Source organism: Hyperoodon ampullatus (assembly GCF_949752795.1).
Source record: "Hyperoodon ampullatus genome assembly, chromosome: 5".
Lineage (NCBI taxonomy): Eukaryota > Metazoa > Chordata > Mammalia > Artiodactyla > Ziphiidae > Hyperoodon > Hyperoodon ampullatus.
Genome location: NC_136918.1, coordinates 46,783,785 through 46,798,537, shown reverse-complemented (window position 1 = coordinate 46,798,537; position 14,753 = coordinate 46,783,785). Strand labels below are relative to the sequence as shown.

General features: G+C 39.3%; 1 protein-coding gene across 2 annotated transcripts in view; it reads left to right on the top strand.

The window, feature by feature from the left end:
• YEATS2 (YEATS domain containing 2) overlaps positions 1-14,753 on the top strand; it is a gene marked incomplete at its 5' end in the record, with an annotated part of 83,566 nt that overhangs the window by 43,278 nt on the left and 25,535 nt on the right. For both annotated transcript variants that reach the window (XM_079704551.1, XM_079704550.1), the window contains 6 exons: positions 132-235; positions 1,554-1,661; positions 2,144-2,326; positions 9,491-9,749; positions 12,102-12,263; positions 14,196-14,341. In XM_079704551.1, coding sequence (XP_079560677.1) covers positions 132-235; positions 1,554-1,661; positions 2,144-2,326; positions 9,491-9,749; positions 12,102-12,263; positions 14,196-14,341 — 962 coding nt within the window. The remainder of the gene's footprint in view (positions 1-131; positions 236-1,553; positions 1,662-2,143; positions 2,327-9,490; positions 9,750-12,101; positions 12,264-14,195; positions 14,342-14,753) is intronic.

The following is a 14,753-nucleotide window of genomic DNA, read 5'->3' as shown; positions in this document are numbered from 1 at the left end:
AGTTTTCAGCCCTTCAAAATGAACAATAAATAGTGGGGAGAAGACGAGGGTGGTGGAAAATGGCTTTAAAATTCCATTTTGTAAATTTTACTTTGTTTATACTTTATTTTTAAATCAACCTTGCTTATCAGGAAGTCCTACCAGCAAGCTCTCTACTGCCTCTCAGGCCTCCCAAGGAACAGGTTCCCCGATTCCTAAAATTCATGGAAGTAGTTTTGTAACATCTGCTGTCAAGGTAACTCTTATTGCACTTTGCTAGTTTCTAAACGTGGTACATTCAAGTTGAGCCAGAATTTGCAAGTGATAATGCAGATTTCATAAAGTAGAATCTTCAAGCTAAGAAGTATCATAAAGATCAAGTACTTCAGACTCCCCTACCTTACCTATGATTTTTTTTTGACCGCTTTGTTATTTTTCTTTACAAAGTAATAATTCGTATCTTTCCACAGTGTAGTTTCCCCTTCCCCCACCTTCTTCAGGGTGAGAAGTCCTTTGAAATTTAGAATTCCAAATATGATCTGACTTGTTCAGATCATAGTGCTAGATATCTGCTCACTGTTCTGCAGAGACAGTCACTGCTGTTGACTTAGTTATTCAGCTTATTTGTTATTGTCTTGGCTACCTTAAGGTTTGAATGAGCCTCTCATTCAAAGATCATCTCTTACATGACTGGTGCTAACACAGCATTTCTTATATCTAAGCACTTAATGGTGATGATATTGAATAGTTTCCTGATCCAAGGCGAGGTTTTTCTCTAATGCAGTGTAATCTATGAGCACTGTGTTCTATGAATGCCTGAATTGTAAGAATTCCTTGAAGGTCTTAATTTTCTACCAGTGAATTTTTGCATGTTTATTGATATTTTCATTACATAATTAAGCAGTGTTCTTAACTTTGTTTCTTGCCCCCAACACTTATTTATGGAAAATTGCCTCTGACACTTGCCTTTTGTATTTGAGAATTAGAGACAAATGACAGTAATTTTGAATTTTGACCTTTGCTGTCTTTGTATTTGCTAATTGTTCAAGTTCTTTTTGTTGTATTGTTTTTAAAATTTTTAGTGAAAAATTTCCCCCTGCGTCCTGGGTATTTATTCCAGAGTAAGGATAACAGATCAAGTTGCAAGTACTGTTACAAGGGTGTGGTATACTGAAACACTGTCACTGCCTGTTACATTCATTTGTTTATTTAGTGCCTAGACCTTAGGGATAGAAAAGAAATAGAATACAGTAGCTATCCTTTAGTAGCATCTGGCAGGGGACTGGACATGAAACCAATGAGTCAACCAAATATTAGAGTTAGTATGATAGGAGTCTTTCCAGTTTACAGTGGGCACAGATGAGTAGGTTCTTGCCAATTTATAGCCTTACTTTGAATTGTCTTTTCAAGCAATATTAAAATGCAGGTGTAGGGACTTGGAAGCCCCCAAAGAGTTTTGGACTTTTTGTTTGTTTTTGTTGCTAGGGTATGTCACAGGTTTGTATTAAATATGTGACTAGAGTGAAATCACTCACTTTATCCTAATTGTACAATACGTATTTTTACAAACACAGCAGGAGGATTCTTTGTTCGCATCTATGCCACCTCTTTGCCCAATTGGGAGTCACCCTAAAGTTCAAAGCCCCAAACCTATAACTGGAGGACTTGGAGCTTTCACAAAAGTAAGTAGTCATGAGAGGATTATCCCACAAGTGGATAATAAGCTCTTGTTACGGAATCTTTTTGTGGCATGTTGGAGTTGATTGATGCTACTACCCCACAACATGGAACTTTTTAGTATGCCTCATCTCTAAGACTAGATCCTACTTCTGAGACATGCTTCCATTTATTTAGTGGTGTTCACAGGGCAGCCCTTGGAGTCTAGCAAGATGGGAACTTTCTGGTGCCATTTTGCCACCAATGTCTAAAACAAATGATGAGGTTGGTTTGCAGATACGCTGGATCAAGTCCACATTCCTACTTTTGGTCCCTTTAATAGCTATTATGAGCTATACTTAAGCAGTATTTTTACCCTTCTAGTGGAGTCATTGTTTACATACAGGGCTTCATTAATTCATTAATTCCTGCAGACAGAAAAAATTCAAATATTAGTAGCATTTTTCATGGGCTGCTTATTCATTGTCATTATCATGTTTGTTGCAAGGTAATCATCAAACAGGAACCTGGTGAAGCCTCTCACGTACCAACAACAGGAGCTGCCAGCCAATCACCACTCCCTCAGTATGTGACTGTGAAAGGGGGTCACATGATAGCTGTGTCCCCTCAAAAACAAGTCCTAACTGCTGGAGAAGGGACTGCCCAGTCACCAAAGATTCAGCCCTCTAAGGTTTGTGTTGGGTAAGGATGGGGAAGTCAACGTGTCAGTGAACGTTGTTTGCCTAAGTAATGGACAAGTGCTGAAAAGGATGATGGTGTTGATGGTCCCGGGAAAACCTGTGGATGAAAGCCCTGTAGGAAAAGCAGATAAGTTGGTGTTTAACCCACTTGTTCTTTTCATAGTAATTAACAAGAGCAGGGACATGGTTTATAGAGGGCCCAGGGACAGTTCAAGCGGTGAAGGGATGCCGTGTTATCTCTCTGGCAGTGAAGATGATTGACGTCACGGACACAACTTTACACTTGATTCAAGTCTAACTGACAGGATCGAGGTCCACTGTTTTACCTGTTTATTTCTGATAGGAGACTGCTATAGTTTGCACCTCTGATGTCTTGACTGTGTGATCTGTTAAATGATTCTTGGCTCTTTAGAGGTTTATTTTCTTTATAATTTGGAGGTTTGGGGAATTTACATATTGGGAGAACTCTAAAACAGAGATACATGTTTCCCTGCATCCGTTGTACTTAGGAGTGCCAAAGTATATCATACTCTTATTTGTATATTATCTGTAATCCTCAAACAACCTTGCAAGGTGGATATTTTCACTGCTATTTTACAAATGAGGAAATTGTGGCTCTGAGAGGTTAAGCAACATCCTTGAGAGCATGCAGCTAATAAGTGACAGAGAATTTGAACCCAGGTCTAGTTGACTCCAAAATTCCCCATTCCAGAACTATTAAAATTTGTGAGCCATTGTCTGTAACCTAAGCATGCTTTTAGAACATCCAGAGTTAAATTATCTTACTTTTAGGGCAGATATATCCTAAAGCTATTAAGAGTACTATGTGAAGTGCTTGCTTTTCAACTTTAAAATAGGTTTTAGATATTTTGGTTAGTCTAGATGGCTGCATATAGATCGAGTTAAAAATTCATAGTCTTACAGGTGGTTCTAAAATCTGTAAGAGTTCATTAACCACTTTCCCAAACTTATCTGCTCATAAGACTCAACTGATGATTAAAAATATATAGATACTAAGGCCCCCATCTCAGAACTTCTTGGTGACCCTGGGAATCTGGATTTTTAACAAACTCTCCTACTGACTGATATGATTAGGCAAGTTTAGGAACCATGGAACTACAGCATCAAATTTGACTTTGGGGCTTCCATAGCCAGAATCACTAAAACAGGCAATCCCCAGCTACTTCCTGATGCTCCCTCTGTTGTTTTGGCTTCAGGGATAAGCATTTTGTTCAAGTCCTTTCGTGAATCGGTTATTGTCATCTGGTCTTCGTACTCAGACACATCCTGTATGTTGTTTAAAATCTATTTTGCTTCACCTATAAATACATGGTATTACTGATTTAGGCTTTTGAATCATGATAGCATTGCTATTTATGTGTAGAAGCTCTGAAAAGTGTCTGCTTTTTGCCACTTTTGCAAATCTACTCACCCAGTAATACTGAACAACTGTATTGGCTTTCTTGTCACATTGCCACCTACCTAATGGCAAGGTAGGACCAAGAGAAAATGGATGGGTTTGTGCTACAATGCCTTAAGTGTAAAGGTACCTGATAAGAAAAGCCACAGAAGAGTGTGAAAAAACTACAGAGAAGCAGAACATGAAACAAGACATCTATCCGAGAAATTTAGTACATGCTTTAGACTTGAGATAAAGAGCTGTCTGCAAGTACAGGGTGTCCCTGGTTATTGCTGAGGTGCAGTCAGAGAAAGTATGCCAGAAAACAGAAGGGTGAACAGAATGGTACTGTTTCACTTCCCACACAACTTTGGCACAATAGAAACACAGCTTATCTTTTTCATAAAAGTAGAGAGTGGTGCTGCTTTTGACATGAAAAGAGACAGTTGAGGAATTGGTGGTTCATATGGGACGGAAGCAGTGTGGTGTAGTTAAAAGAGCATGAGCTTGTTACACATCTCAGATCTCAGCCACTCATTACTTGTGTGAGCTGGGCACATTTATCTCTCTCAGCCTTGTTGTTTCATCTAGTAAAAAGAAATAATACCCTTTGCCTTTCAGTGCTGTAGGAGAATTAGAGATCATTGTATATAGAGGACCTAGCACAGAGCAGGTGCTAAATAAATGATAGCCGCTAAAGTTATGTGAGGATGAGTCCTATGTATATATGTGTGAGTACCATGTAATAGTTACTGTCATTGAGAACTAAATCATAAGTGGCTGTATTTTTCAGCATCTACAGAGAAAAATCACATATACAGAATCCTCACCTTCAGGTTGCTAAAGTAGATTCTGACTTGCAAAGGTCTGTACAGGGCACAGGGAGGGCAGGAATAGACACACCAAATCAAAGCATGAATCAAAATTAAGTATTTATAACAGTACAGAACAAAGGTGAAACTAGAAGGAAATTCGGAATGCGGAGAGCAGTGCTGTGGGAGGGGAAGAGGAGGACAGTTGGTAGGTGATTTCAGGTTCTAGGCCAAAATGTTGTATTAAAAAAAAAAAAAACTAATTTGGGGTTACAGTGTCCTACTTAAGAGACTTCCTTGTGGTGTCATAGACAGCTGTGCATAGGGTTTTCCCCAATAGAATGCCAGACTTCCTCATTCTCCTCAGTGTTTTAGAATAAAGGGGGGTTGTTTATCTTGTGAGCAGTTTGCTCTTGGTGGACAAGCTCTGCTAGTAAAAACTGCCCTCCTGTGACCAGCATGGTTATGTTTTATTTGGCTCTCGGAGGGATTAGGTGTGTCATATCCTGGACATTTTGAAGCAGTTGAGTGTGAGGATAGAGGTTGGTACAAGGAGGGAAAAGCAAGTCAGATGCATGGGATTGGAGGAAAGAAATTAAAATAGGTACAGGTGTGTATTATTTTCCTTTTTTTAAATTGAAGTATAGTTTGTGTATAATATTATATGTTACCAGTGTACTGTATAGTGATTCACAATTTTTAAAGGTTAAATTCCATTTCTACTTATAAAATATTGACTGTATTCCCTGTGTTGTACAGTATACCCTTGTAGCTTATTTTATACCTAATAGTTTGTACCTCTTAATCCCCTACCCCTATATTGCCCCTTCTCCCTTTCCGTTCCCCACTGATAACCACTAGTTTGTTCTCTATATCTGTGACTCTGCTGCTTTTTTGTTATATTCACTAGTTTGTTGTATTTTTTTTTTAGATTCCACATATAAGTGATATCATATGTATATATTATTTTCCTTTAAGGTCTTTGCTTTCTTTGTTAATTTAGGAACATGAAAATAGATTATGTGTAATTTAGCTTATGCAAGGGATTATTAAGTGTGATATATTTAGGAAATGTAAAGACAGACATCTTAGAAAAAAGTTCAACTACTATAACAAATTCCCAAACCAGGAGCTTAAATAAGTTTACTTCTCTCACACATGAAAGACTGGTAGGCGGCCCTGGTGTGTTGGTTCCACAATCATCAAGAATCTAGACTCCATCTCATTGCTCTGTCATTTTCAAAATTTGGTTTTCAGCTTGTGGGCTGTGATAGCCACGTCATCTCATGCCACCATGTTCACATTTCTGGCCAGCAGGAAAAGGGAAGGGAAGAGGGTTTGGGGAGAGCAGAACCAAAAATGTGCACTCATCACTTCTGTTCACATCCCTTTAGCCAGAAATGAGATGTCAGACCTAGGTGTGAAGGAGTTGGGAAATCTAGTCAGTGTTCTGTGTGGCCATGCCCCTAGCTGAAAATCAGGGGTTCTGTTACTATGAGAGAGAAGCAAAGAATACGTATTGGGGTTCAGCTGGCAGTTTCTGTCATACCTTAAAAATAATTTTCTGGATTAAGAAACTTTTTTATTAATGCAGAGAAAAGTTCTTGATTAGTAAGAAGAGTTTGTATATCTCCACATCTCTAGGGGGAATGAGTGTGCCCAGCTCTGTAGCTACAGTAACACTCCATGTTGCCTATATAATGAGGCTCATACAGTCAGAATGAAGAGATTTGGATAATCATCAGATGAACTTATTTCTCCCCCGCACCCATTGGTTCTTTGCTTGTTTTGTTTCTTCCTTTCTTTCCCTCCTTCCTTAAACTTACATAAAAGTGCAGAGACTATTGTAATGAATCCTACATGCCCGTTATTCCATTTCAGCAGTTGCCAGCATTTTGCTGATCTTCTCCTCCTAGAATATTTTAAAGCAGATATGAGATGTTATCTATATATTTTGATTTCTGTTTGATTAACTGGACCTTAAGATCAAAGTCCTCTGCCCTGGCCAAATGCTGAAGATAGTGACAGGTGTTTATCCTTTGGCTTTCTGTCCTGAGTCTCCACGTAGTCTCATAGATCACTATTCTTCAGTTCATAGTAACAAGTGTTGTGCTGGCTGCAGCTGTCATTTACTGTGTACATCATGCTGGCTAGGCACTTTATAAACTTATTTTCATTTATGCCTCATGATCTTATGAGATATTTTAAAGATGAGATATCTAAAGCTAAAACTCAAAGAGGTTAAATAACTGTGCAGCTACTAACTGATGGAACAAAACTGGGAAGGCAGGTCTGACTGCGTATAGAAACCTATACTCTTTCCTCTGTGATACACTGGTTTATAACAATTGATTAGGGGACCATTTTCTTTACATCAGCCATATTATCCAAGCACATGACAAGTGTATTTTACTATATTCACATTCTTTGAAAAGGAACCATGTATGATTTAGTGATTATTTAACTTAAAAATCCCATTCATCAGTTGTTACATGGTTTGTCATTTTGTTCTACCTTAAATAATGCTATTATTTTTTAATTTGGGAAGATTCTAAAATTTCAGTAAATACAGAGAATAATATAATCAATATCCACATATCCTCCACTGTGAATTAACATGTTCATATTTAATTCAACATTTTTTTCTCCAAATAAAATATGACTGAGAAAGTTGCAGTCCACTTTGTTCTTCCCCAAAACAACAGTCATGAATTTGGATGTATAGCTTGACAGCCCATACTTTTTATTACATAAGTAATAGCCATAAGTAACATGTAGTATTGTGAATTTTGCAGATTTACATAAAAGATATTTATACTCATATTTTTCTGCAACTCCCCTTTCACTCAATATTTGTACTTGCAAAGTCTGTTGATGTTGATATATATATATAGTTCCAGTTCATTCATTGTAACTAACGAATGCTATTCCGTTGGTCTGTCTTATACCACAGTTTATCCATTCCTCTATCTATAGACATTAAGCATATTTCATTTGGTAGACATTAAGATTACTACAATTTTTTGTAATTACAAATAATGCTACCTTGGACTTTCTGTGTATGTTCCCTTGAGCACATGTCTAAGATTTTTCTGGGATATATCCCTACCAGTAGAGGGTGAATTTTCAATTTTAGTAGATATCCTAGTACTTCTCTGGAGTGGCTGTACAAATTTACCTTTCTACCAGCAGTGAACAAAAGTTCCTTTTTCCCCATATCCTCTAGCCAATTCTTGGTATTATCAGGCTTTAAAATTTCCCCCTCCAATCTGATGTTTGAAAAGTACTTTCTTCTTTATCTTTTTTGCCTTTAGAAGACAGATCTTTTCCCATTCTTAAAAAAGAATGTAAAAGTCTTTTTATCTAGTTTCTGGTGAGAAGTTCTTTTTTATGAAATAAAGAATTAGGGAGTGTGAAACACTGCCCCAATTTTCCATTACTTAAGTTGTTTCTTCTAATTGAACATTGTACTATTGACCTTGTTTTAAAAGAGCTCTGAAGTATTCTTTTACTTGAAAAAATTTACGGTATTTTCAGAACTAGGTACTTCTAACTTTCATTCTTTGGGTGCTGGGATCTTTTTTTTTTTTTTTTTTTTTTTAATTGAATTAAATGTTTTTCTAGCTTACACTTTTTCTTTTTTAATGAAATGTCTACCTTTAAGGAAAGGAAAGATTAGAAGGTATAGAAAAAGATAACTTTTCTTAAAAATAAGTTGGAAGAGGTGTCACATGTTATACCATATAATAAATGACGTGAATTGTTAGATGTTCTAGTGATGAAGAAATATTGCTTCAGATGGGGAGAACACAGAAGGGGTTACTGAAGAGGTGATATTTAGAAGTATGTAGTGGAGTTTATAGTTCATATAAGAGAATGTTTATTGCAGTTTTTGCATAATGTGAAGTTTAAAATTACCTAAAAAGTCACACAGTAGTGAAATATTTACTTAGATTATGGTATATCTATTCTAATACATTATACTTTGGTCATCTCAAAATGTTTTTGAAAAATAACAACAGGGGAAATGGTTGTAACATGAGGTTAAATTTAAAAATGATAAAACTATATGTATCCTAATCTTCGTTTCAAAATGTACATTTAAAAGAATCAGAAGTAAATACTACATTAAAAATATTAAGAGGGCTTCCCTGGTGGCGCAGTGGTTGAGAGTCCGCCTGCCGATGCAGGGGACACGGGTTCGTGCCCCGGTCCAGGAAGATCCCACATGCTGCAGAGCGGCTGGGCCCGTGAGCCATGGCCGCTGAGCCTGCGCATCCGGAGCCTGTGCTCCACAACGGGAGAGGCCACAACAGTGAGAGGCCCGCGTACCGCAAAAAAAAAAAAAAAAAAAAGATTAAGAGATTATTTCTGATGAGTAGAGTTTTTTTCTTTATATCTCTGTATTTCCTGTGTTTTTTTTTTAAAACACACATATTACTTTTTATAATTAAAATAGGTTATATGGGCTTCCCTGGTGGCGCAGAGGTTGAGAGTCCGCCTGCCGATGCAGGGGACGCGGGTTCGTGCCCCGGTCTGGGAGGATCCCACGTGCCGCGGAGCGGCTGGGCCCGTGAGCTATGGCCGCTGAGCCTGCGCGTCCGGAGCCTGTGCTCCGCAACGGGAAAGGCCACAACAGTGAGAGGCCCACATACCACAAAAAAAAAAAAAAAAAAAAAAAAAAAAAAAAAAATAAAATAGGTTATAGATAGTAGCTGGGGTTAAGACAAAAGCTGTAACACTTTATTGTAATAACATCCAGACTGAGAAATACTGCTGTTCACATCATAGGTAGAATTCCTAGATGATCAAATTAGACTCCATGTGTTGTTATCTAGGGGTTTGCTTTTGTTCTTTGCTGGAACAGAGTGACTGTGCTGCTTTAAGACCTCTCAAGGGACTATGAGAAGAAGCACTGCTGGGTTCTCCTCTGTTTTGAACAGGTTGTTGGGGTTCCAGTTGGGTCTACTCTACCTTCGGCAGTGAAGCAGGCAGTGGCAATCAGTGGTGGCCAGATCCTCGTAGCCAAGGCCAGCTCGTCTGTCGCCAAAGCAGTTGGTCCAAAGCAAGTTGTGACCCAAGGAGTTGCCAAGGCAATTGTGAGTGGAGGTGGAGGAACCATTGTTGCTCAGCCGGTGCAAGCCTTAACCAAGGCTCAGGTCACTGCTGCTGGCCCTCAGAAGAGTGGATCCCAGGGTTCAGGTAACTGATACTAATCGGGGGCCCTTTCAGCAGCAGCCCCTTCCAAAACGCTCTGTGCTAGTGATTTTATTTGCTATTTGGTTCTCTCTAGAAAAACCTAGTATGTTGATGTTTTAAGGAGTATATAAAAACATGTTAATCTTTTTCATGTAACATTTTACATAGAGGCCTGTAAGGCTTTTGCTCTAAGTTGTGTGTGCGCGTGTGTGGGTATGAACAAGAATAGTAAAAACAGAGGGTATTTCTTGATACTGCTCTCAAGTCTGAAGAATAATTCTCATTTGTCCTTATTTCCACGTTGCGTTTTATTTCAGACTTACAGTCTTGGTATGGTCATTTGCCAGCAGCATTTTGAGATACTTGACTAAGGTATTCTCTACTAAACAAAAGTTTAAACACTTTGAATGTGTTTTAGTCCTTAATGTGTTGTTTCTATGAGTGCATGAAGAAATATACCTCAGGCATTTGATATTTACTGATTTTTAAAGGTCTTGATGAGGCTAAAGAATGGTAGCAGTGAGTTGGGAGGGTAGAAGGGTAGTGGAGGTCCAAAATAAAGATTTCAGAGGTGAAGAATTGCTGCTGATGACAAAGTTCTTTTGTGGCATTAAAAATGAGTGTTTGAGATGGACCAGAAGAAGTGATCTTTGGAGTTTGGAAGATATAGCAGCTGAGAAGGCAGAGAATTAAATAAGTCATCTATAGTGTTGTCACTGAGAATGACAGCTTTTTAGCATAGAGCACAATACTTTGAGTCTGGAGTCCGCCTTCAGCTAATGAGGGGAAGTGACTTGGGAGTTCAGTAAATGAGAGCAGAAAAGAGAAGGAGATGGTATAGCTAAGTAGGAGCCTCAAAAAAGGCAGGGCTTTTTTTTCTCCCCCTCTGGAATGCGTGGTGATGATGGTCTGAAAGTCAAACTGGAGAGCAAAAACGTTCCTTTCTTGGTCCTAGCCCTCTGATACTGAGGTAAGACAGAAAACAGCCCATAGCTAGGGGTGGGTTATGGGGAAGTCTTATCTTCAGAGGACTGATGAGTTTAATTACCACAAAAAGAGATAGTGTTCAAGGAGGTTGACGTTCTAGAGGGTGTAGTGATCACAGCAGGAATTCTTGGAGTGGGGTGCCTGGTGAAAGAGTCAGGGAAGGAAGAAAGCATGAGGAGATGGGTTCAGATCAGGGACCGTGAGCCATGTGGAGATGGGACTCCGGGTGCGGGTGGCAGAGAGGTCTGCAGTCCTGGCGTAGCTGCAATGCACAGTGGTGTAAGATGAGATTAGTTCTGGTCATAATGAAGAGGGATGGCCCTCAGTTTAATATCAGTCCCTGATATTGGGTGCAGCTTCCAGGGTTCCTGCCCCCCAAAGCTTTGCACAGTGAAGTGGTCCTGAGAGGGACTACTCTAGCAGGTGGGAGGAGGCTTCAGTTCCTGGAGATTCGAATGCAAAGTAACTGCAGAAAGTTTTCATGTTTAGAGGTTTCACAGCCATGTGCATCTAGAAGTAAATTCTAAGGGGTAAGTGAAAGCTGTTTGACATAGGTGAGACTTTTAAAAGATGAATTATAGTTTCATAGTGTATGTGCCAGTTGTTGACTGTAGCATTTTTTCGTTCTTAGAAAGTGAGAGAGACTAGAAGTCTTGTTTCAAATCAATAGATTCATCGTTACTAGAAATTGACTATAAAGGGGCTTTAAACAAATGAGAAGCAAAATGTGTATTCATCCATAGAGAGGGTGATTATTTTATTGACTGTAAAACAACAGTACTTTTGAGAGTTAAGAGTCACTGTTAATAATTATAGTGGGGGCTTCCCTGGTGGCGCAGTGGTTGAGAGTCTGCCTGCCGATGCAGGGGACACGGGTTCGTGCCCCGGTCCGGGAAGATCCCACATGCCGCAGAGCGGCTGGGCCCTTGAGCCATGGCCACTGAGCCTGCGCTCCGAAACGGGAGAGGCCACAACAGTGAGAGGCCCGCGTACGGCAAAGAAAAAATTAAAAAAAAAAAATAATAATAATAATAATTATAGTGGGACGTAGGTACAAATTGTAACGGCTTTGGGCAAACCAGGACATATGGTCACTCTATTTATATACAGATACAAATTTCTTTATAGTTTGTAGCAGGCTCTTCTAGTATGTAAATATTTTAATTAGCATGGTAATGAAAAATGTCAGCCTTTAAAGCATTGTGCATCTAGGAAGCAAACTGTAGAGTTTACTGTTTGTTAGTGTTTTTGAATAAGTATTTTATTACTCTGTGTATGTTTTAATTTTAGAGATAGCATTGCCCTCAGTTCCAATTTATCTTAATGTTTTTCCTTCTTTTTTTCCCTTTATTCCCTTCACCATTTTAGTAATGGCGACGTTGCAGCTACCAGCCACTAATTTGGCCAACTTGGCAAATTTACCTCCTGGCACTAAACTCTACCTTACAACGAATAGCAAGAACCCTTCAGGAAAAGGAAAACTGCTGCTGATCCCTCAAGGAGCCATCCTGCGGGCTACCAACAATTCTAGTTAGTCCATCATTAAATCATTTGGTTCTTGGGTCTCTGGGTATGTTCATCTCATCCACCTGAGGGGCAGTCCTTACCTGTTTCAGGAAGCATTTTCATAGCTCTGTTTGCTCAAATGGATTTAAAACATACACACATTTTAACTAGAAGTGGGTTTAAATAATCATAGTCTTAGGAGGTGACACTGTTGTCTTGGATTTATCTGCTCAGAGTCTGGGTTTGGGAACAAATTACAGTGAAGAGGTATGGCTACTGAGGCTGTGTTGGGAGAAAGCTGTTTATGTGAGCTGGAAATAAAGAAGACTTCTTCCTGTCAGTGGTATCTGAAAACTGGTGACATCTAAGAAGATTGCTGGAAGCCTGTTTTTATTTTGAAGGGGATGGGAGTAGGATTGGAATCAAGTGTCTCTGCTTGCCATTATTTAGATGTGTGTCTTAAGTTTGCTAGGTTTGGAGATGGCAAGAGAAATACAGGCTCAGCCTTAGTGTGTAAGACGTAAAGCCCCAAGGAAATTAGGTGGTTTATCTAGGCTTGTATAAACTTTTGCTTTGACATATAGAGAAAAACAATTTGGGTAGCGTTGAAAAGGAAAGGGGAAGAGGAATTATTTCCATCTGAGTCAGAAGTATAGTTGGTACAGCAGTTAGGTTCATGTGAAATGAGTCACTTGCCAAAGTGCAGTGTTGTAATTGTAATCAAGCAAGGGCTCGTGTGCCCGTGGTACAGAAAACCATTTCTGACGGTGGGAGTTTGCAGCAAAGTTAGGGCACCAAGCAAGGGAGTGGGAAACAAGTCTCAGATCCACTCCAACCTGGTCTTTGAGTTCAGGGTTTTTAAAGGGGAGGAACAAAGAAGCTGGGGTTAATCATCTTGTGGTGTTTCTTAATCGTAGTTTTGGGAGTCAGGATGTCTTTGGTTTACATTTCTCTGGCCAGGTGGTCCATGGCTCCGGGGTCTGTTAGCTCATCTTGCCCTAGGGAAACAATCTGAGTTTTTACCTTAGCGAGATGTTATCTACAGCAGCACTTTTAGTACATTAATGATGTTGTTAACAACGGCAGGTTTAGTCATCTGACTCTGGTTGATTAATGTTCAGTTAGCACAGAATTGAGGTCAGAGGGGACAAGAAAGGGAATAAAGTTTTGGATAGAGAGATTAATCATAAACTCAGCAGGGGAATTTGGTTTTAGGGGGACTCAGTTTCAAAAGCTAGTCAGCCATTTTGTTTACTGACTGTAATGGGTGATTTCCACTCTTACCCTGGTGTTTTTTCCTCATACCTAAGCAGTGGTGTATCAAAAGTTTAGATATGTAAGAGAAAGACAATGTAAGTCTTCCAAAATTCATCCAGAGAGCTACTTAGAGTGTAGTTTACATATATAATGTCACCAAAGGGAAAGTAAAAAGGGTACAAAGGCTTTAAAGTGGAATTTGAAAAGCAAAAAAGACCTGGAGTCGTTATAAATATGAACAAAGTGTTGGTTTTTTCCAGAGCAGTGGGGGAGATGGAAAAGAGAGAGTAGTGCAAAATTACACTAAATTCCAGCAGTTTCACTGAAATTGAATCAGATGCCAGAAAGTTTGGGAGCACTTCTCTGAGCACATTTAAGTGTTGGTTAAAAACACTTGGTTGGAAAATGTATCTGACTCTCGATCTCTCACAACTAAGCTGAAACACTTGCAAAGATAAGTTCTTCATTGTAGTACAGTACTCAGAGCTGAACTAGTCGGCCATCTTTCAGTCAAACGTAAATATATTTCAGTCTTCAGCGTTAGGAAGTTCTCACTCCTGTCACGGACCTGTATATTACACAAAAAGGAGGAAAGAAGGAAAAGGAAGGAGTGGAGCCCTAAGGGAAACATCTCTCCAGGCTCATCTGTTTTTTCTCTTAAGCCTTCTCTTAATACTTTGTCATTGGTTGTGTTTTCAGACCTCCAGTCTGGCTCAGCTGCCAGTAGCACTGGTGGCGGCAGTGGCAGTGGAGGAGGAACCGGAGGAGCCCAAAGCCCTGCCGGCCCTGGAGGGATATCCCAGCACCTGACGTACACATCTTACATCCTCAAGCAAACCCCTCAGGTCTGCTCATTTGTGACTGGTATCTTTTAAATCAGTTATTTAATGACTGCCTTTAATTATAGTGGATTTACCTTCACGGCTCTGGGATCCGGCATCAATACTAACATTTTAGTCATGTTATAAATCTGTATTATTTTGGGTTTGCTTTGTTTTGAGAGAAAAGCGAGTGGAGATTCAGAAGGACCTCCGTAACTTATCCAAGATCTCTCTGCTAAGCCTAGTGGTAGGGTTTGGATTTAAACCCAGATCTTTCTGAAAGATTTTTGCTATGCTGTTGCCTCTCATGGATTTGGAATAGTATTAATGTGCTGTTGAAAATTTTCTCCTAGACGTAACCAGAGAGATAGTGTCAAGTTATGGTTTGGTGTTCCATTGGATTCAAGATTAGGAACAGGCTTCTGCCTCCTTTCTT